The following is a 21,169-nucleotide window of genomic DNA, read 5'->3' as shown; positions in this document are numbered from 1 at the left end:
ACACACACACACACACACACACACACACACACACACACACACACCTGCAGTCCTCTTCTGTCCTCTCTTAATTTCCCCTCCTCATCCTCCCATGTGATGAGGATCGGTGCTCGTTGTGAGAGCAGCGCTCTGATTGGCCGCATCAGATCTGCCCCATTAAAACTCTGTCTGACTGCCTGTTTGATCGGCGCCCAGCGTTTACTGGCAGAGACAGCTGTGTGCTCCGAAATAATGATGAGACCCAGTCAATCCATCTGTGTGTGTGAGGGGGGAGGAGGGGGGGGGTGGGCTCAGACTTTATTGTAGGATGAATCCACCAGAGTGTGATGGCATAAGAGATTTTATTTTTAACGCTTGTTCTTTAAGTGCATAAAGAAAACATACTTTTTAAGCAGCAATTCCTGCAATGTCTAATTTATTAAACCCAGACACGATCATGATGACTCATTCTTATGTAAGCTCTACAGTATATTCTGTAAGGTTGCCAAAGTTGGAGCATCTTTCGTTTAATTTAAATGCTCGCAGAGTATTCCAGCAGCTCAGGTTGCCTCTTAATTAGAAAAATAACTCAATATTCTCCACATCTGAACAGACCAGGAACAGAGGGTTTTTACCTTTTTTGCACTTTGTCACATTTCACTAATAAAGAAAAAAAAAAGCCAAGAAAGCGCCGCATTCAAACGCTAAAAAAGAAGACATTAACAGAACAAAACCTGCCAGTAAACCACCCACATTGTGTGATTGACGGGTGATATATGTGGGAGCTACAGTTTAGAAAATGCCGCAGCAGTGAGCACTAAGCAGCAAATATATGTACGAAAAAAACAAAGTAAGGAGTCCCTGAATTTCCATGTTTGACTCGTGTCGGTGTCAACGTGTCACGATCAAACGGCATGCACATGTTGTGCGTTCGTCCCAAAGTGCAGAGCGGCGGTGCTTTTTTTTTTTTTTTTTTTAATATATAAAGTGAATAAAAGTGCGGACCTGTCACACTTTTCCAAAAAGTGAAGCTGCATCCCAGGAGTGTCTCTGCAGCGTCGACAGCTCCCCGATGAGTGGCATGTTTGAGCGGATGAAGTTTCTCTTCTTCTTTTTTTTTCCAGTGCAGGAGTTTGTACTTTGATGTGTATTAGCATTAAAGTGGGGGTGAGGGGGGGGGTAGATCAGGAGTGGGAGGACTGTGTGTGATCAACAGAGTCACCACTGCCTGACCCTCTCATGTCTCCAAGGCCTCACACTCAGTCCCAATCAAAGCGTCATTACCATCAAGTCCTGCCAGCAGAGCAGCCTGCCAGCTCTCTCTCTCTCTCTCTCTCTCTCTCTCTCTCTCTCTCTCCCTCCCTCTCTCTCCCCCCCCCCCCCTCCCTCCCTCCCCCTCTGATCATCACTTGGACTCTGAAGCAACACCCGGTCTGTTAGCTTGGCATCTGTTGAGACGCTCGCTGCCCAGAAATGTGAGAGGGCTGCACTGATTTTTTTTTGCAGTGGTTTTTTAGTGTGTGTGTTCCCGTCACGGACGAGTGAACAAGCCTGAACTCAGAGAAGATGCTCGTGCTGCGACGGGTTCACAGAAGAAGCTCTCTGAGGCCCGTTGTTGCTTTGATTTGTGAATTTTCTAAAGATTATTTTGTTCTGTTTGAAGAGACTTCTGTGCTTTTCTCCCCTGCAAGATAAAAAAATCCTAATACTTGTGGTTCCTACAATCCCAGCTGCTGGTGTTATTGTATTCATTATGATTTATTGCATGCTGTAAGTGCATCCCGGTGACGCTGCATCAAATGCATTAGCAGAGCAGCAGCTGCAGTTTTAGTGCTGCAAGACGCAGGGAGGCGTTCAGGTGCAGCGTTGAGTGTCGGTCACCTGCATTTTGGAGCCCGTATCACAACAACTGTAGTTATAAAACAGACAAAGATAGACTTTAAACACACTTCACATCACGTTTATTTATAAGTCGTGCAACTCGAATGCAGCCGTGTATGTTTCACATCCGCTGGCCGTGCTAAAATGCTGACGTTTCATGTTCGAGTCAATAAAGTACATAAACTACATCGAAGGCCGATTCAGTCACTTATAACTGTGACCTCAGTTGTGTGTTTTTTTATTGTAAGTTACAGTTGAATGTGCTGAATGTCCAACATGCCGCCACAACATCACCGAAACATTTTTTTTTTTTTAATTTTTTTACTTGGTGTGTTTTCAAAAGCACACAGGCGGGTGGTCTGCTGCCGAATCGAATCGGCCGAGTCCGTGACACTTTCAAGTGATCTTTTCAAAACCGCAGAAACCCGTCAAAGCCTCTTTATCGATGTCGCCGAGCTCGCAGGAACGAGGCGGCTCCGACTGTGACTGGAATATCAGATCACTGGATGCCCCGGTGTCACGGTTAATACTCCGCCTCCTCGTCAAAGCTCTACCGTTCACTCATAAATCTTGAAGCGTGTGTGTGTGTGTGTGTGTGTGTGTGTGTGTGTGTGAGAGAGAGAAGGCTGTTTTTTAAAGGAGGTTGTTAATGAAAGTTAGTGGTGCGGCGAGAGAAAGTGTCAACCGTCGCTCCCCGTGATAGATCACTCCGGCTCTGAGCGTTAACGGCGGCCTGTCACTCTGAGCATCTCCGACGGCCGCAGTTAAATTAATTAGGTAATGGACCTGAGACTCGGATCCTCCTCCTCCTCCAAGCTGTGGCGTTCCCTCCTCATTCCTATCTCTTAGTTTGTCATTTACGCTCCACGGCGTCGATATCCGTCGTTGTGAGTTCGTACTTGTCGTGACATTCAAGGAATAACAGGAAAGTTGGAATCCAGTTAATGGAAACTTGTGAGACAGTTACTACTGAAAACTCATTTCTGTCATCATGACGTCGGTTTGTGAACGTTATGAATCCTCCAGTTCAGATTCTGTCCGTCACCATCTTTGCTAGTTCGGAGCAGGAAGTGACCATATTTGGACGAGCTGGGGGAGGAGCCAGAGGTGGATCTGACCGATCTGATCGGAAACCTGACGATACTACGTCCCGCCCACCGATAGCTGTAACCTGACTGCACCACAGGCCTGTCAATCAAACAGACACGCCCCCAAAAACAGGTCTTCTTGAATCTTCTTTTCTAATGAATGAGGGATTATTTTCAGATGGACCTCCAGAAAACTAATAAGAAGGAGTGACTTTAGCTAACAACACCGAGATAACTGATGGACACATTTTATTCACTTTGGATTTGATGAGAGAAGTTGAATGGGAGTCTATGGAGCCGGAGGCTTTTTGGAGACGACCTCTAGTGGCACTCGCTGGTATTGCAGCTGAAGACACTTCTGGATCAGAACCATTTTACAGACCTGAAGATACAAACTCTTTTATATACAATTTGGCTCCAAATTGACTCCCATTAAACTTCTCATGAAATACATAGTCAATCATTTTTTGTTGTTAGCTAAAGTCACTCCTTCTTATTAGTTTTCTGGAGGTCCATCTGAAAATAATCCCTCATTCATTAGAAAATAATACTCTTTTTGATTGGCAGGCCTGTGGTGCAGAAAATAAACAACTTTATTTCTCTGAGTCGTCATTTAGTTTTTTACTTTATAAACTTTAATAATATAAAAGAAACCAGATTCAGCAGTAGCCTTTTAAAGTGTTCTATTCTTGTGAGAACCACACATAGTGGGCAACAGATGCTGAACGCCTGCGTGTGTGTGTGTGTGTGTGTGTGTGTGTGTGTGTGTGTGTGTGTGTGTGTGTGTGTGTGTGTGTGTGTGTGTGTGTGTGTTCTTGGCTTCCTTCCACTCCTCCATCAGGAGTTCATCCATCAGTTTGAACCATTCCCTAGTGAAGCACCACTTTTTACGGGTAAATCGGAGCGCCTTCAGGGCAGCAAACTGTTTTGTGTTTTTTTTTTAACTCTTGATATTTTCCTCGAACTGTGAAGGAAAAGTTTTCCAGTCCAACATACTTCAGGATAATTGTGTGAAGTCAGGAAATGTTTTTTTTTCCCCTTTTTTTTTGTCACTCTTTGATCTTTTATTCGCAAATAATGAATTTTTGTTGTTAACATCCTATTTCTTTGTTTATTGTGTTTTCCACACACAGAATCACACAATGTTATGTTCTTTTTCATTATGAATTCTTCTCTCGTGCCTCCAATCATTCATCTTGTCTTTCACACCTTTTTTTTCTTCTGCTGTTTTCTTCTTTCCGTGTAGTTTCACACTCCTACACACTCGCACCGCTGGTGTTCATCCGCTCCTTCGTTTGCTTTGTTTTGTTCTTTCTTCACGTTGTTTTTTTTTCTCATTGATTCACTTCATTGTTTGCGTTTTTATTTTTTTATTTTTTTCCCCTTCTCTATTGATTTCCATACAAACAGCACACACATCTCTGCTTTCACACAATTTACACTCTTTTCTCTTTAATCTTTAAACACACCTCACTTTTGGGGGGATTTGCTTTTGATCTGGTGACTTTGCCCTCTTGCTTCAGTAGCTTTCACACACACACACACACACACACACACACACCTCTTAACACTGTTTTAGTGTCACATTCAGTGAGTTTCTCATTTCTTCCCCTCTTGTTCACCGTCTTCTGTCTCTTTCATTAACACACATACACACTCTCTCTCACACACACACACACACACACACACGCACACACACACACACGCACACACACACACACACGCACACACCTCTTTGGTCTCTCTTGCCGTTGTCTCTGTCGAAGTCGTAGATATTCTCTGCGGACCAATTTCCCCGTGAATAATCATGAAGGGTTCATTGTGGAAGCGAGCGCGCTGCCAAAGTCATTTCTTCAACAGGCTGCGGCTTTTATACCGAGTCAATCAAGCTGAAATATCTCGTCGACGGCTCCTATTTCGTTAAGCGTCACTCCCTCCCCATGAATATAATTACCGTGATCGGCCCGCGTCGACGCCGCCTTTTGAACGGGCTGAATTGGGTTTTGAACTTGTGAGACGTACTTTGTGGATCGCTTCGTTTGAGGACTCGATTAACAGCTGAGTCGAACCTGTTTCTGGGATCACAGACAACATTTGCAGTCAGATCAGTAAAGTTTGCGTTTATTGTCGAGGCTCCAACAGCAGCAGTTCAGCATTTCTCCCATTTATTAAATGTCAGATCAACTGATTTTTAAACTATGTAAAAGATTTTTTTTTCATTATTTTGAAAAGATCAAATTCCATATTTGTAAACCGTGAATATAGTCGGTGTTAATGGTGCACGGTTTTGGTTGCTCCAGGTTCGGGAAGCACCGTAAGGACGAGCGTCCGGGGGAGAAGATGGATCGGAAAGGCTCCAGCAAGTGGAGGCTGGAGGAGACGCAGGTGTCGGAGGAGGAGACGATGAAGATGAGGATGGAGCAGGAGAGGTGAGACGTGACCTTCACATCTATCAGTGCTGTGGGGTTAAAGGTCATGTTGGTCCTGTGGGATCCAGTATCTAAGTGGATAAAAACCTCACACCTGTGCAGCTTTAACAACATATATTAGGATCAGAATTGCCCTCCTTTGGATCAAAAAAGTTTTACGAATCTGAATCTGAACGTTTATGAAGCTAATCCAAATTCTTGTCATATCCAGATTTATTTTTGAAAGTCTAAACAGCAAAAAACACATGAAATGTCATTTTTGCAACCCGGATCCAAACCACATGTTGAGGTGGATTAAAACACGACTCCAATATGATTTCAGAAGCTGAAATAAAGTCTCTGCTGCCAGAAGCTTCCATGTTGAAAAAGCCGCATCATCGGCGTAGCCGCGCATACGTTGTTACCACGGCAACCCATGCAGATAGGTTGCCGATGTCTGGACACACAAATCTGATTAGCTCAAAAATCCAATTTGCCTGAAGTTTGATTGAAGCATAAGTGAACCACATTCATGAAAGAATTCGTTTTCTCTGGATTTTTTTACATTTAGTCAAAAAAATGGTATTTAACTTTTATCACTTACATTAAAGCTTCTGTGTTGTCTCCTTTTCATTTCTCCTTTCAGCCTGTAGGACTTGAATTGGTAAGATGTTAAAGCACACTTTAAATCTTCTTCAATAATCAACAAGTTAGTGTTCACTCTGTCCTATTTCTTATTTTTTCTCCTAATTAAATTGTTATACACCATTTGTCCAAAACTATGTGGACACTGATGTCCTTTGATCGTACCCGAGTTCGTTGACTTTACTTCTGCTGCTTCCAACTTCAACATCAGAAATGAATTTTCAGCTTTGTGAATAAACCGCTTTGTGCAGCAGCGTTATGTTAATACTTTAACAAATCAAGGCTCTGTTGATTTAAATAATAATAATTAAATGGACAGAGAAGCCATTGTTTTGGAGTCTTTTATTGTTATCAGATGGTCGCCCAAAACCAAACCGCCCCGACAGGAAAGTCGCTCTCTCTCCGTTCACCAAACTAAATGTCAGATGGGCGTCGTGCCAGATTTTAGGGGGCAGCAGTTTACAAATGCTGAGACCATTACAGCCCTGCCAGCTAATTAATTCCCCTCCTCTCGGTGTAGGGCAGCAGTCATTACTCCCCACACACACTCCTTATTAAAATGTGGTTTGTGTTCTTTCTTTACGGCCGCAGAGCAGATCGTGCGATAATAAGATAACGGCTGCAGTCTTTATTTTTAATTGCCGTGAGGTTAACGTAAATGTCGGTTGTTTCGCTGGGTTTTTGTGTGTTAATCCGATCTGTGGCTTCGGTCGGTTCTTGTTGTGCATTTTATTACCAAAGAGCTTCGTTTTTTTGTTGTTTTTTTTTTTGTGGTTGCAGCCTGAATTCAAAGTTATTTTTTTTATCACACAAAATGTGAAACCTTTGTCTTAAAACATTGCTGAAGACTTCTGTGCATTTGTATTGAATGTAGGGTATAAGATGGAAAGAACACTCTATTAATCCCTGATTTATCAGCATCACATAATATTTTTTTTTTTTTAAATGGATTTAAATGCTTTTTGAAGCTCAATCTAAATCTATTGAGAGCAGATTTAAGCTTACGTCTGATTACATGTTGGAATGGATGTGAAGAAGTATGTTTTTATGGCAGGTTTATCCTCGGCGGTGAGTAGGTGCCGGGTTGTGTGTTGTTTCTTTATTTGTTAGATATCTCAGGGCAGGAAAGAGCAAAGAGAAATCTGTGAAAAAGGGAAAGCAGGAGGTTAATTTCTGCCTCCACAGAGCAGGAACTATCTCGGGATTGTCTGACAGAAGTTCTTAAGTCGATGCATTAATTATTTTGTTCAGCGTGGGGTGTTTGCCTCTCCACCCGAGCGTGGCTGCTCCCCGAGAGCACACGAGCCCGCTCCTTTTGTTTGTGTTCAAGCATTAGCTGAGATGTGGTGATATTGACGGGGAGATCCCACCGAGGCGTGAGGGAGGCTGCGGCTGCTTCGGCGTTCGACGACCAGCCGGTTATCTGTTTCAACAGGCCGCTCTCCGAAAAGGTTGAGCCGGGGAGCTTCGGCACATCGCTGCGGAGCGCATCGATCGGTCGCCGCCCGAAGCTGCAGTTTAATCCAGCTGTGATTGACTAGATAGATGGATTTCCTCACAGGTTTAAGACTCAGAGTCCCGGAGGACGCCGACCCCGAGCAAGACAGACGAATCCAGACAGACAGTTCAGACGGCACGCTGCTGCATGTGGTCGATGATGTACCTTCACTTTAAGAGCTAATATAGATGCACATATATCTTTGTTCATCAGATATCTTATTTCATCAGATATCTGTATTCATCAGATATCTTTGTTCATCAGATATCTTTGTTCCAACCAGACTGAGCTAGCTGATCAGTTTAGTGTTTCTATGTTCTGTATTTATTGAGTTGGAGACCAGAAATCCTCTCTGTTGCTAGGGTGGTTGCTAAGGGTCGGACTACTTCCTGGAGTAGTTATGTAAGAGTCTACTGATCCGACTATGTTGCCGTGGAAACGGAGATAACAACAAGTTTTTATATTTTGGAGCGAATTGCCCCACAATATGAAAACATTGTGATTACATATTTTATTTAGTCGGTAACTTGTTGTTTAATCACAATAAATAAAATACCATCATTTGTCATCTTTACTCAAATTGATTAAAAAAACGAGTTGAACTGTTGGTACAAATGGTTTTTACTTCCAGTTAAGAGTTATAACCTCTTTGCTCTTTGAACAGAAGCTCAACATAGAAGTTCCCTTTTTACCCAGAAGCTGAGCTAAGTTGAGGTATTTTTCTGTTTTGGCCTTCGCCATCTGCAGACTGAATCAGATCCTGCTTTGACTTCGGTTTGTCTTTCAAGACGCGGCCACATGTCCAGAGGTTACGAGTTCAATCTAAAGAACAGGCAGCGTCCTGTACACGGAGCCGTTTGTCTCGGTGAACTTCCCCTGACCCAGACATTCGCTGCGTACAAAGATGGAGTCGAAGTGTTCGGAGCACAATGCATTTATTTATTTATTTTCTGTATCGTTGAAGTTGCATAAATGGACGAGACTTTCTGAATAATGTCGCTATAGTTCCAAACGACGAGTGCTTCAGAACCGACGGAAACCGCTCGTCACCGAATCGTGAAACATTTCCAAGCGCCCGCGTTATCAATCCAGAAGCACTTTGAGCGGCCGTCTTATCCCGCCGGACCTCCTCGTTCCTCCAGCTTCCTGCCTTTCACTGCGGTCTGTCGGTTGTGTCAGCGGTACCGCTAAGAGGACGGTTTATTACGGCCTGAGTACAATGGCACATAATGGACCATTGTTCTGGCTCCATATGGTAGAAAGGTCACTCGTCAAACGTCCCGTCCTGCCGTGTTCCTATAAGCTTTTATCTGCTACCACTCCGGCTCTGCTCTCCTTCTCCTCAACCTCTAACTTTCTTTTTTTTAATCATTTTCCCCTTCGTGCTGAGAGTGTTTTCATCTCTCATCAAGGTTGGTCCTCAGGGAGAAAGCAGGGTTTTCCTTGTGGGAGTATTTTTGGGACCGAGAAGGTAACGATTAGATCAAGTGTGCTTTTCCTTCCCGTCCCGCCGTCTCAATCAGCGTAACTCCATTTGCGAAGCATTTTTAGCAGCGTTGCTTTTTTGAAGTGCACCGTCACGTTGACGGAGACTTTGTCTTGACGCTCTGCAGCCTCGGAGAGGTTTGTAAAGCTCCTCTACTGGAGGACGGTAGTTATCCTGAATTCACACCTGCTACGATGGATTCCAGTAGTGACCCAGTCCAAAGACATCCATGGAAACCTTTAAAACACGTGAAAGTACTTCTTCATACAGGAACTTAAATTCAAACTGTTTCTCTCAGTTGGTTCATTTTGATGCCAGCAGCTCTCCTGCAGGTAGCGAAGGATGAAATTAGAGCTAAACGAGCCCGTGATGAAGATGTTTATTGACATTTTGACTAAAAAGAATCAGATTGTTTGGGATAGAGGAGCACTGTGGACAGTAGTTTCAGAAAAAAACAAACATTGGTGGAGTACTCCATAATTATGATGAACTGTGGAGTTATTTTCTCTGCAGATGTTGTTAAAAACTGTTGGAGTTTGGAAAAGTTTTGTTGAAAAGTAGTTTTAACCAAGAAATCTGATTGGCCAACTGTCAGCATGACATCACACTCTGCTCATCACTACAAAATATCGCTCGGTATGATGTAGTTTCTACTTGTTGTAGGTCTATTAAATGAACCATTTGGTGAAGTCGGGTTTCTTTTGGTCCTTTTTTGACCGGTTTTGGTTTTAACACACGACACGGTGCTAAAATCGATATCTTTGTTCATCAGATATCTTTGTTCCAACCAGACTGAGCTAGCTGATCAGTTTAGTGTTTCTATGTTCTGTATTTATTCAGTTGGAGACTAGAAGCAAACGGAGATCGCACGAACAAAATGTTTTGAAATCTCGAGTGAATTTCCCCACAATATGAACACATTTTGATGACGTGTTTTATTTAGATGGTAACTTGTTGTATAATCGCAGTATTACATGAGAGTGACGTTTTAACGTTGTTAATTGGCTCGTCGCCTATTCACACACATCTGAAGTGTAATATTGCTTTAATTAATCATAATTTCTCCATAAATAATTCCAGTACCAGCATCCTAAATGTGAGGATTCTGTAGTTTGTGTTATTTTAAGTGGAATAGTTTTAGGCAGACGGTTGAACAGTTTGTAGACTCTACTTTCACCTCTGGAACATTTTGATGGGCATTTGTTCAGTTTTTCTGTCAAATATTTTTCTCCCGACTTTGCTCTTTGTCTCAACCTTCAGCTCTTTTGAACTGAGACTGTGTCCTTTCTCACACCACTGCTTCAAAGCTGCATCCTTCCTCACTCAGACTCCGGCCCCGTTGACCCGTCCGGGGGCCTTGTTGGGGGAGGGGGGGTGGTTATGTCGGGCCTTATCTTATCAGCCACTGCGCTTGTATATACAATCAGTAGCTGCTGCTGCTTTCTCTGATGGAAAACACTGTTTTTCCTCCGGGTTTAAAGATAGATTCCCTGAAGGGCCCCGCTTCCTTCTGCGCTATTAGATAATCGCTGAGTCCACAAAGACACGGCGTGCTTTCATTTGACGCGAGTTAAGTTCTTGGAATAAGTCTAAAAGAAAAGGCTTATTGATTCAGTGGTGAGCTGCTGCAGCCGTCAGGTTCATTAACGGCCGCGTCGGACCTCCAATCATTTCACCTGGACTCCCTTTAAACCCGCCCTCCGACGGGGAGCCCTCCGCGTTACACTCATTGTTTCGTTATGCTCAGCATGCAAATGTTCTGCAGGAAGCGATTCAGATTTATTAGCCTGCTGAGTTTTCAGTGAAGTTGCACCCCCTGCCTCGTCGCCACGGCGCCCGTCCCATTCGCTTTCCTGCTGCCAGTAAAAAGGAGGCCTGCAGAACAGAGAGCTGGATGATAATTGGTAGTTGTGAAGCTCTGATAATTGGCAGGGCTGTAATTATGGGGCTGCGCGATAGGTAGTCCCCCCCCTCCCCCTCCCATCCCCCGATGCAGAAAACGGTGTTGCCAGTTATTCACAAGATAATGGCCCGAGGAGGAAGAGCAAGGATGTGTTGAAAAGGTGTGTGTTTGTGGTGGAGGGAGACAGAAAGAGAAGAAGCATGTTCGCTGTACAGTCGCAGCACTCTGTGAATACAAAGTGCTTCCGTGTGAGAAGCTGTTTCACGTCGTTTATGGTATAAATAATAGACTCCACATCGTCTCCCTCCTCTGGAATGGAAAGTTAAAAAGGTCCAATAAACAATCAGCAGATGTTGCAGCAGGTTTGTTTAGCGGTTCGTTAATGTGACGGCTGAGATTTACGTCGTCTCGGTGCAGAACACGAAGGTTTGAAGACCAAAGAGGAAACCAGGAAGGTTTCAGTCTCAGTTTGTCGCTCCGTAGTCAAACACAAGCTCACTGACACTAAAAATGGCTTCTTTTCGTTATAAAATGTTTTATTTGGAATTTATCATCTCGTAAAGCACGTTTACATGAGTTGTCAGTATCATCATCTTCATCATCTTCATCACCAGGATCCAGGCGAAGACCCGGGAGCTGCGGGAGCGTCAGGCCCGGGAACGGGACTACGCCGAGATCCTGGACATCAGCCGCTCGCCGGAGCGCTCGTCAGAGGAGGAGCACCCGTACGCCGGCATCAACGCACTCAACAGCTCGGTGGACAGCGGCCACAGCCGGCCCCACAGCCCCCGAGACGACTTCCCCCACCTGCACCCCCACCCGCACCACCCGCAGCACCAGCACTCCGACACCCTCTACACACAAGTCAGCAAGGCACGCGGCGACCGGCCTCCGTCTGCAGACAGGTTGGCTTCTCCTTCTTCATTATTATTATTTCACTTCCTTCCTGTCCTCTTGTTTCCCCTGACAACCACAAAAAGAGAGAATTAATTACTTTCCACGAGAGTCCCAATCACCCCCCCCCTCCCCTCCCACCACCTTCAGATGCCATTTCCCTCTGGGCCGGGTGACGGGCTGCCAATCACGCCTCGGCAACCTTTTTACCTGCGATTCAGAAGCGAGTCTTCACTCCTGGTATTTCAGTAAAAAAAGAAAAAGAAAGAAAGGTCCGTCCGGGACCAGATTGCCGTCCCCCGTCCCACCCCCGTCCCACCCCACCCCTCACCTCCCTCGTAACTCTGAAGCAGCATTATTGCACGGAGACGGCGGGCCGCCTATCACACCTGCAGGAGAAAATAATCACAGCAGCAGAAGGCAGGCGGTAAATGTCAGCTTGGCGTTCTCGTGGGGGAATGGAAACGTGGAAACCTTTGAATATCTGTCTCTCTTGACCTTTCCACCCCTCTTCCTCTCCATCTTTGGATTTCACCTTATTGCCACCTTTTCATTTTTCCCGTAAAGATTTCTACCGGAGCTTGTGTCATTGATTAACAGCTGTCAGTCATTTTAAAATCCACCGCCCCACACACACAGACACCCACACCCACACCCACACACACACACACCCACCCACACACACACCCACCCACCCACACCACACACACACACACACACACACACACACACACACACACACACACACACCCACACCCACACACACACACACACCCACCCACACACACACCCACACACACACACACACACACACACACACACACACACACACACACACACACACACACACACATACATCCAGTCCACTGCAGTGAAATGTGTTCAAATCCTGCAGCAGCAGCTCTGCAGCTCCTCCTCCGATCAATGATTGGAGACATTTGCAGCCCTCAGATGGATTTTGGGGAAAACTGGCGAGTTGATCCTGAAGCTGAATGAACGGGTTCGTCTCCGTCGTAGTTTCCACGCAGCCCCCAGATGGCCTCGGCTTCAAGCGCGCCGTCGCTCGCATTGATTCATAATTCATGATTCATGGCGTTGCTGTTGTCGCTGCACGTTTCCTTCTTCTTCTTTTTTCTTTCCAATCCCTGATGTGCAGCATCGAGGCTCACAGATGCACAACAGAAGATAATAACATTACTGATATGTAGTCTTGCTTAATTAGGTGACATGATTTAGACTGTAATCATCGTCTTATTAAAATTTGTCGCCTTTTCTCTCATTTACAGCACAAGCAATTAAATGTTTTCCTCTCAATCATCTAGAGAGTTTTTTTAGTCGCGTGTCTGAAATCATTTTAGCAAATAGTTTCTTTTATTGTTTAAGTCATTCATGAAGCATAAATTTGAAGTATTCACCAGTTGGCTTCTCAAACATGAGAATGTGCTGACTTTAGTTTCCAACTTAAAGACGTCCTGTTTTCCAGTTTATTCACTTTTGCAGATAAAATGATTCATCGCTTTGAAAATAAAGGATGCATTAGTCAACAAGTAAAAATTCTTTGCAGCTGCAGGGATAAAATGTGTAAACATGGCTGTAAAACCTCAGTATGTCTTTATGTGTCATTGCATGGCTGTTCTGCAGAGACATGTTTTTTTTACGAGAGATAAGGTCTTTTTGTATTAATGTCAGCCGTTGGTTCCTCAGATTGCATCGATAATTACTCCCTAATCTTCCTGTGACCTGGAAACACCTCGTCATGCTGTAAATCAGCTCCTTTAACTCCAACTTCTTAACGGTGTAACGTTTCATTTAAAAAAAAAAAAAAACAGCTCCTGCGAGAACCAGGAAGTGTGTTTCCTGTTTCCTTTCTGCCCCCTGCTGAACAGGAAGTGAATTTAGACCATTGGATGGGTGGGGTGGGAGGATGGGAAGCGGGGGGGTTGTCCCACCCGACGGTGGGACTGTTTGTTATTCTGGGATTGGAATGGCAGCACCAAGTGATATCAGAGCTTCAAGGATTGTAGAGATTCGATCGAAGCAATAACACGTCTGCAAGAAACCGAGAGCGAAAGAAAATGTTATTTTTCTCCGACTGTAACGTTTCTCTTTTTAAACCGGCCGGCCCGCCGTGATAAGTTCACGTGTAAACAGTCTCGTGTTTCCGTTGAGTCAGCCCGAACGCTCGCTGAGCGCAGGACGCCGCTGTGTTGTTGGGTTTGTTGTTTCTTCAGTTCGAATCGGATGAAAACGTCTCGGTGACGTTCAGCGTTCGTGTCTGAGCTGCTTTTGTTGGTGACTGTCACAACTCAGAATCAAACTGTCAGAGCTGTGACGGAGATATTCAGCTTCAATTTACGAAATAACAATAATAATAATGAGCTTTATTTATTCTGTGATTACATGCATCAGACTGCAAACACAGAACACTGATTCCTGCACAAAGCAAAGCAAAAACAAACTAAACACAAAAATGCACAAATTGAAAATGTTGAAATACATCAAACTACATATGAAAGAACACGATGGAGGAAGTTTTCCACAGGCCTGTCAATCAAACAGACACGCCCCCAAAAACAGGTCTTCTTGAATCTTCTTTTCTAATGAATGAGGGATTATTTTCAGATGGACCTCCAGAAAACTAATAAGAAGGAGTGACTTTAGCTAACAACACCGAGATAACTGATGGACACATTTTATTCACTTTGGATTTGATGAGAGAAGTTGAATGGGAGTCTATGGAGCCGGAGGCTTTTTGGAGCCGACCTCTAGTGGCACTCACTGGTATTGCAGCTGAAGACACTTCTGGATCAGAACCATTTTACAGACCTGAAGCTACGAACTCTTTTAGAAACAGTTTGTCATCACTATTCCAACTATTGTGTCAACTTGTTGTTTAACTGAGACTTTTCTGAACATTTTGTTGGACCTACAAACTTTCCCAACTTACTAATGTAAACTGTGGAGATGAGAGACGACACGTGATTTACTTCCTGCCGACTGAATCAATAACTCGCTGGTATTGCAGCTTAAGGCAAGATATTAATCGCCATCCTTGTCGTCTTGATCTTTCTGAAGCATGTTATCCAAACTGTCCGAGAGGAAGTCCACCAAAGCTTGTCACTTTCTCCAGAGAACTCCAGAATCCCGACCGCCCCTGAAGTCTCTCGTCTCCTTTTCTCGGCACAGGTTGAAGGGAAACCAAAAAAATTAAAAATAAAAATCAGTCAACAGGCAGCTGCGTAAATATCCAGCAGAGTTCATTTTTAATTGCCTTTTATTTTTTTTCCTTCAAACACGGCGCTGCCAGAAATTTCAATTTAAAAAGAAAAGCAGCTTCAGAGGGAACGTGTCCTCTGCTGTAAGCAGCGTGACGGTGAGGCCGGCAGGCTTCGACCGGTCGGCTACAACACGCCCGAAGCGCCTCGGAAACGATGGACGGTGAATCAGACGGATGTTCCTGCAGAAACTCGACATGTTTGAGTCGCTGTGGTTTGTCGTGTCGGTGGTTCGGTGTCGGGAACGCTCGCTTCTTTTTTTGGCTCTCGACCAAATTGCATAACTTTTCTTTTCCTTCTTCTCAACCTGCCAAACTAAATATGGCCCACAGCTTCAAACAAATGTTCCCCATCAGCGTCTACAGTTGACATCTGCTCTTATTTGTGCCCTCAGAAGTGAAGGAGAATAACTGCGTGTGTTTCTTTTGTAGTTAATTAGCTGAATTCACCCCAAAAACAAAACGCATTTCAGTCGACGTGTTATTAAAGAGCTTTATGAGCCCTCAACATTCGCTGCATCACCCTCCGTCCCTGTTGTGTGAGCGGAAAAGAGTCCAAATGAATTAGCCGCCATTGTTTCATCCCTCCCTCCTCCCTCCTCCACCCTCCTCCCGACTTACAACGGCAGCAGTGAATGCTGGGAAGGCTCCGAGGGATTTGCAGTGATTTGATTCTCTGCGTTTTCCCGAGGAGGCAGCGCTCTTATTGAATCGGCTCCATTACATTTCATCTCCGCCGGGGGAATAAGAGGCCTCGGAGGGAGCGCGGTCGTGTTGTATCACAAACACGCCAGAAACAGCCAAGCAGGCAAACAAACAGGCGGCAGTCGCCTCGCAGCTTCTCGCAGGCTGATAAGGTGTGTGTGTGTGTGTGTGTGTGTGTGTGTGTGTGTGTGTGTGTGTGTGTGTGTGTGTGTGTGTGAGAGTGTGTGTGTGTACATGTTGTTTAGCGGTGTGCGCCCCTACTGCTGTTGTGTTGTTGTCTCTTTCTATGTTTAGATGCAGGTGCTCGCTGCCGGTTTTGTTCATGTGCACTTGTGTGTTTGCTGTAAACTCAGAAGAGTGAAGGTGACAAGTCGAAGGTGTGTGTGAGTCTCAGATGGAGAAAAGGTGGCAGGTACGCAGCAGCACGCCGTGAATACAAAAGCTGTCTGATGCTCTGCAAGGATTTCTGTTGATGGAGGAGTGAAATCACAGTTAGATAAACAACTTTCAGAAAACAACCACGTTGAAACCGAGCAGCATCCAACAGTGATGTCATCAACCATCAGTGATGTTATCAACCATCAATGATGTCATCATCGCTTTGTGAACGTTATGAAGCCTCCAGTTCAGATTCTGTCCGTCACCATCTTTACTAGTTGGAGCAGGAAGTGACCATATTTGGACGAGTTGGGGGAGGAGCCAGCGGTGGATCTGACTGATCTGATCGGAAACCTGATGATACTACGTCCCGCCCACCGATAGCTGTAACCTGACTGCACCACAGACCTGTCAATCAAACAGACACGCCCCCAAAAACAGGTCTTCTTGAATCTTCTTTTCTAATGAATGAGGGATTATTTTCAGATGGACCTCCAGAAAACTAATAAGAAGGAGTGACTTTAGCTAACAACACCGAGATAACTGATGGACACATTTTATTCACTTTGGATTTGATGAGAGAAGTTGAATGGGAGTCTATGGAGCCGGAGGCTTTTTGGAGCCGACCTCTAGTGGCACTCGCTGGTATTGCAGCTGAAGACACTTCTGGATCGGAACCATTTTACAGACCTGAAGCTACGAACTCTTTTATATTCAGTCAGTGGTTGAAACACATGATCAGCCACTTAGTTTGTAATAAATTGATTATTGATGAGGCCACACCCTCAAGGTCTTTATTTTTTTTATTTATTTCATGCTTTACTGGGATTTATTCCTTGTAAAGTACCCCAGGCTTCTGTTTGGTACTTCAACCTAAAGACTGATCCATTTGCCTGCACGTAAAAAGTACGACTCTGTTTTAAACCAGGTCCCAAAGAGCCTCCGCACTTAAAGATGAACTCAAACACACCTTTCTTTCAATCAGCATTGAGTAAACTCCCCGTTAATCCGACGTTCCTGTCGCTGCAGGATTTGTGTTCACTCTCACCAGCACTTTACACTCTTCCACAGACACAGAGATTTAAAAAGAGTTTAAAAGCTTCAACATAATTTCATTACATGTTTCAGCACCGTACAGTAGGGAGCCCCTGTTTTACACTGTAAAAAAAAAAACAAATCCCATCTTTCTCATTATCCTCCGGTAATCCACTTATCAACAGACATCATCCGTGTTGTTTATTTCCCCCCCGTCTCTGTAATCCCACACATCTGACCTTAAAGCGTTTCCCAATCTGTTTATCTCTCCTGTTTTCACAGTAACCGTGATCTGCCTCGTTTCACGACGTAACACGCTGTTCGATTGTGTTTCCTGCAGAGACGCATGTTTTCAGCTGTTGTGAAATCATAAATCTTTCCTTTTTTTTATGGATTTAAACACCATTTAAAAGGTGATTTCAGAACATAAAGTGAACTATCGAGCTGGAAAAGTGTTCATCTTTTTCTGTCTGCTGTCAGCTTCTTTCCTGCCAGACTAAACCTGGAGTTGCAAAAAAAAACCGTGCAGCTGTGACTCGTCCCCTCTTCGTAACCGTTGAAGACATCTTCCTGCGCCTCAGCTGCCGCTGCTATCTGGCTGCTAATCTGCCACAAAATGTTCGCTCTCACGTGTGTTCCCGCCACTCGCCGAGCAGAACGGGATGTCTGGGTGGGGGGGCATCTCTTCTCGAGGGTCATTGCGAGCACCTGAAATCGTCGCTGTGAAACGCCGATTCGACGCCGGCTGACAGAACTTTGAGCGGCTGCCAGCGTGCCGAGCCTCCGGTTGGACACGTCTGCACAACGCAGACACACTTCAACTTTTGCACCTGAGAAAAGTCGTCTCAGCAGAAGAAGGTAGAGTCAGGATGAAATCTGGAACTGATTTTCCCAACTTCTTTTATACCTAAAAGTTTGAGAGCCATCAGAACTGGAGAGACAGAAATAAAACAAGTGTTGATAACACTTTAAATTATCAGGAATTCATGCATTAATTCAAAGTCTTTCATTCATGATCTCATGCATGAATTAAAGCATTAACTGAGGTCATACATCATCAATTACTATCATTTATTAAACATGATCATAATGACTTATTTGATTGATTTGCAGGAATTCATGCACAAATCCTCTCTAATTAATAACCCTTAAGTGAAGTGTTTGTTGTGAAAGGAGGGAATGAAAGTTTCCATGAGTTGCAGGGCCGTGGGAAAGAATGAACCCTCACCGACACCACACCCTTCTTCCAGCCAGTGTGGGTGGTACGTTGTGTTTGTTGTCTCCTCGTGTGTTGAGAAATACTGTCTGAGCAAAAATATAAACTGCAATAGAGGACATCGTAAATTATGATGTTGGCACATGGCACGGATACAAGAATAGTTATATAATAGTTGTATATTTCAGGATGTACCTTCATTTATTTTGTGCTTTTGTGGAGCAAAATCCTAAATAAAGTAGCAACCACAGACTGTTTATAAAAGTGTTCGTAGCTTCAGGTCTGTAAAATGGTTCTGATCCAGAAGTGTCTTCAGCTGCAATACCAGCGAGTGCCACTAGAGGTCGGCTCCAAAAAGCCTCCGGCTCCATAGACTCCCATTCAACTTCTCTCATCAAATCCAAAGTGAATAAAATGTGTCCATCAGTTATCTCGGTGTTGTTAGCTAAAGTCACTCCTTCTTATTAGTTTTCTGGAGGTCCATCTGAAAATAATCTGAAAATAAACGTTAATAATAACGTTCACAAACCAACGATGACATCAGTGCTGGTTGCTGATTGGTTGCAGTTAACGAAAGAACCGTAAGTCAGTTTCCAGGCAGTCAACCTGAGTTTCACGGCTCCTCTGTGGTTTCTTGCAGGATTCTGATCACGTCTCAGTTTATATGAATTTAGAGCTGCAGAGTTTCATGGAGACTTATGATGCAGACAGATGGGTCCCGGCTGATACGTGTGAAATGCAGCGATGCAGATGTTCGTACATCAGCTGAAAGGACACATTCAGCGACTCGCTGATGCCGTTAAATGATAAAATATTTCATCATTTTACTTTAATGAGTTACGGTTTGTGTGATAACAGGGGCAGGTATTGTATTTATTGTAGCTCTATATAATGTGTACGTCAGAAGATTCAACACACAAACTAACTCGCACAGTGCGACATCTGTTTGTGTGCTTCCGCATGCAGAGCACCTCCGAGTTAAAATTTAGTTCTTTCAAAATAAAAGCTGCAACTCAAACAAGATAGTTTAAGAATATGGATCTTTTTTAACTAAATAAATGCTTTAATTTTCCATGTTTTGATGCTTGTATTGTATAAATACACTGAATGCATCAATGTCATAGTTTCACCGTCTGAATGTGTCACTCCGTTGCCACGTCAACCCTCCAAAATGGCTCTAATACGACCGCCTGCTGTTGCACCAGACATCCATTTAAAATAATTTAAAACCTCCAGCGTCCTTTAATCAACATGTCATATACAGATGATTACGTATGGCTGCGGAGCGTGAGATGGGTTGTGGTGAAGTTAAGGGTCTGTTGACCTCCGTCTGCTCCTGTACGGGCAGATATATTGGACACGATGCAGACGGGCCGGTTCCTCTGGACGGAGGCCAACAGCTACAGAGCAGAGGGATGATCTGCCGCGGGGAGTCCTTTATGGACATGGGAGAGCAGCTTTTTAGGGGTCGTTGGGGCGTTATCGGTGTGGAACGTGAGCCGGCGGGTGAAAGCTGTATTTCCACGGTGCTCTATAATTGTTTAGGAAAATCAGAATAATATCTGTCAGTTGTGTTTTTTTGTCAGCTGAGTATTTGGGTTCATGTTCACGTCTCTTGTCCTGGTCTTGTTCTCAGAAAAAGAGGTTAAAACATCGAGCACAAAACTGGAGTTTTGACTCGAATACTTTTTTCTGCAACTCTCTCAGGCCTTGTTAGTTTAGATCGTAAAGAAGTAGGAGTAGTTTTAAATAGCTCTAAAAACAAGGTGGGCTCGGCCCCGCTGGAGCCCACCGAGGCCTCATAAATCAAACTAATTACATCCAGTCAGCTCCTGGTTGCAGATGTAGGTGGTTAGAGCGATTAGTTCGGACCGTTTCTCACTGTGGAAGACTCTAAAATATGAATTTAACTCTGCTTTTTTTAATTGTCTGAAAGATGTGTGACTTTGCTTCACGAATCCTGATGATTGTTTACATCATGTGGGAAAAAAAAAAAAAAAAAAGGGAAAGAAAAGCCCCAAAATAAACAATAAAATGAGTTCATTCTCAAGAATAAACAGAAGACATTTCGTTGGACCGGAAAGGTAAATATTTTCAGAGCGTAGAAATGAATTTATTCAGGTATTTTCTGAGTCTGTGACTGTGAAGCATGTTATTGGCGTCTTTGCATTGTTCAGACAGATTAGTTCTCATATTTAGACAGCAAACACTGAATAAAGCTTCAGATCTGAAGCATTTTTAAAGGACAATTCAACCAAAAAACAAGTCACAGAAAAACAACGATCTTCTCTGCAACTATAATTATAAATCCAACATTAATATTTGTAAGTTCAACCGAACGCTGTTCTCCAATGTAAGCAACACTCTCAGATCCGAAGCCCGCATTAAGTACCAGCTGCTGATTGATGCGGCGACGAGGATTACGTCTCGTATTTATGTAATGAGACTCCAAACATGTTAATAGCAGACGACCCGCTGTGATCGCACTCAGTGTCGCCTCCCTCGGAGTCCTAATCACAAGACGAATTAAGTGTTTGATCTGAGCAACACGAGTACGTACAGTAATCCCAGATTACACTGTTGTCGAAATAATTAGTGAAGGGAGGTTCAGGAATCACGATCTGACAGTTAAAAGGAAATACTGGGATGTTTTTAATATTTCTGACTTTCATTACAAGTTCACATGGTTCTTTATGAGCTATATTTAAACTCCTCTGTCCCGCTGTTTAATACCTCATAACACATCCACCTCTGGTTCTGGAGATGCTGCTCCCTTCGC

The 21,169-nt window shown here is 44.0% G+C and overlaps 1 protein-coding gene across 1 annotated transcript in view; it reads left to right on the top strand.

The window, feature by feature from the left end:
- LOC138214100 (partitioning defective 3 homolog) overlaps nucleotides 1-21,169 on the top strand; it is a 199,383-nt gene that overhangs the window by 138,545 nt on the left and 39,669 nt on the right. Inside the window, 2 exon segments of the mRNA XM_069175470.1 lie at nucleotides 5,249-5,377; nucleotides 11,503-11,793. Of these exon segments, the coding sequence (XP_069031571.1) occupies nucleotides 5,249-5,377; nucleotides 11,503-11,793 (420 nt within the window).

Source organism: Embiotoca jacksoni, unplaced genomic scaffold, assembly GCF_022577435.1.
Source record: "Embiotoca jacksoni isolate LCO1_2020_lvr unplaced genomic scaffold, fEmbJac1.0.p SCAF_67, whole genome shotgun sequence".
Lineage (NCBI taxonomy): Eukaryota > Metazoa > Chordata > Actinopteri > Embiotocidae > Embiotoca > Embiotoca jacksoni.
Note: the sequence above shows the minus strand (reverse complement) of the source record. Positions and strands in the feature narration are given on the sequence as shown.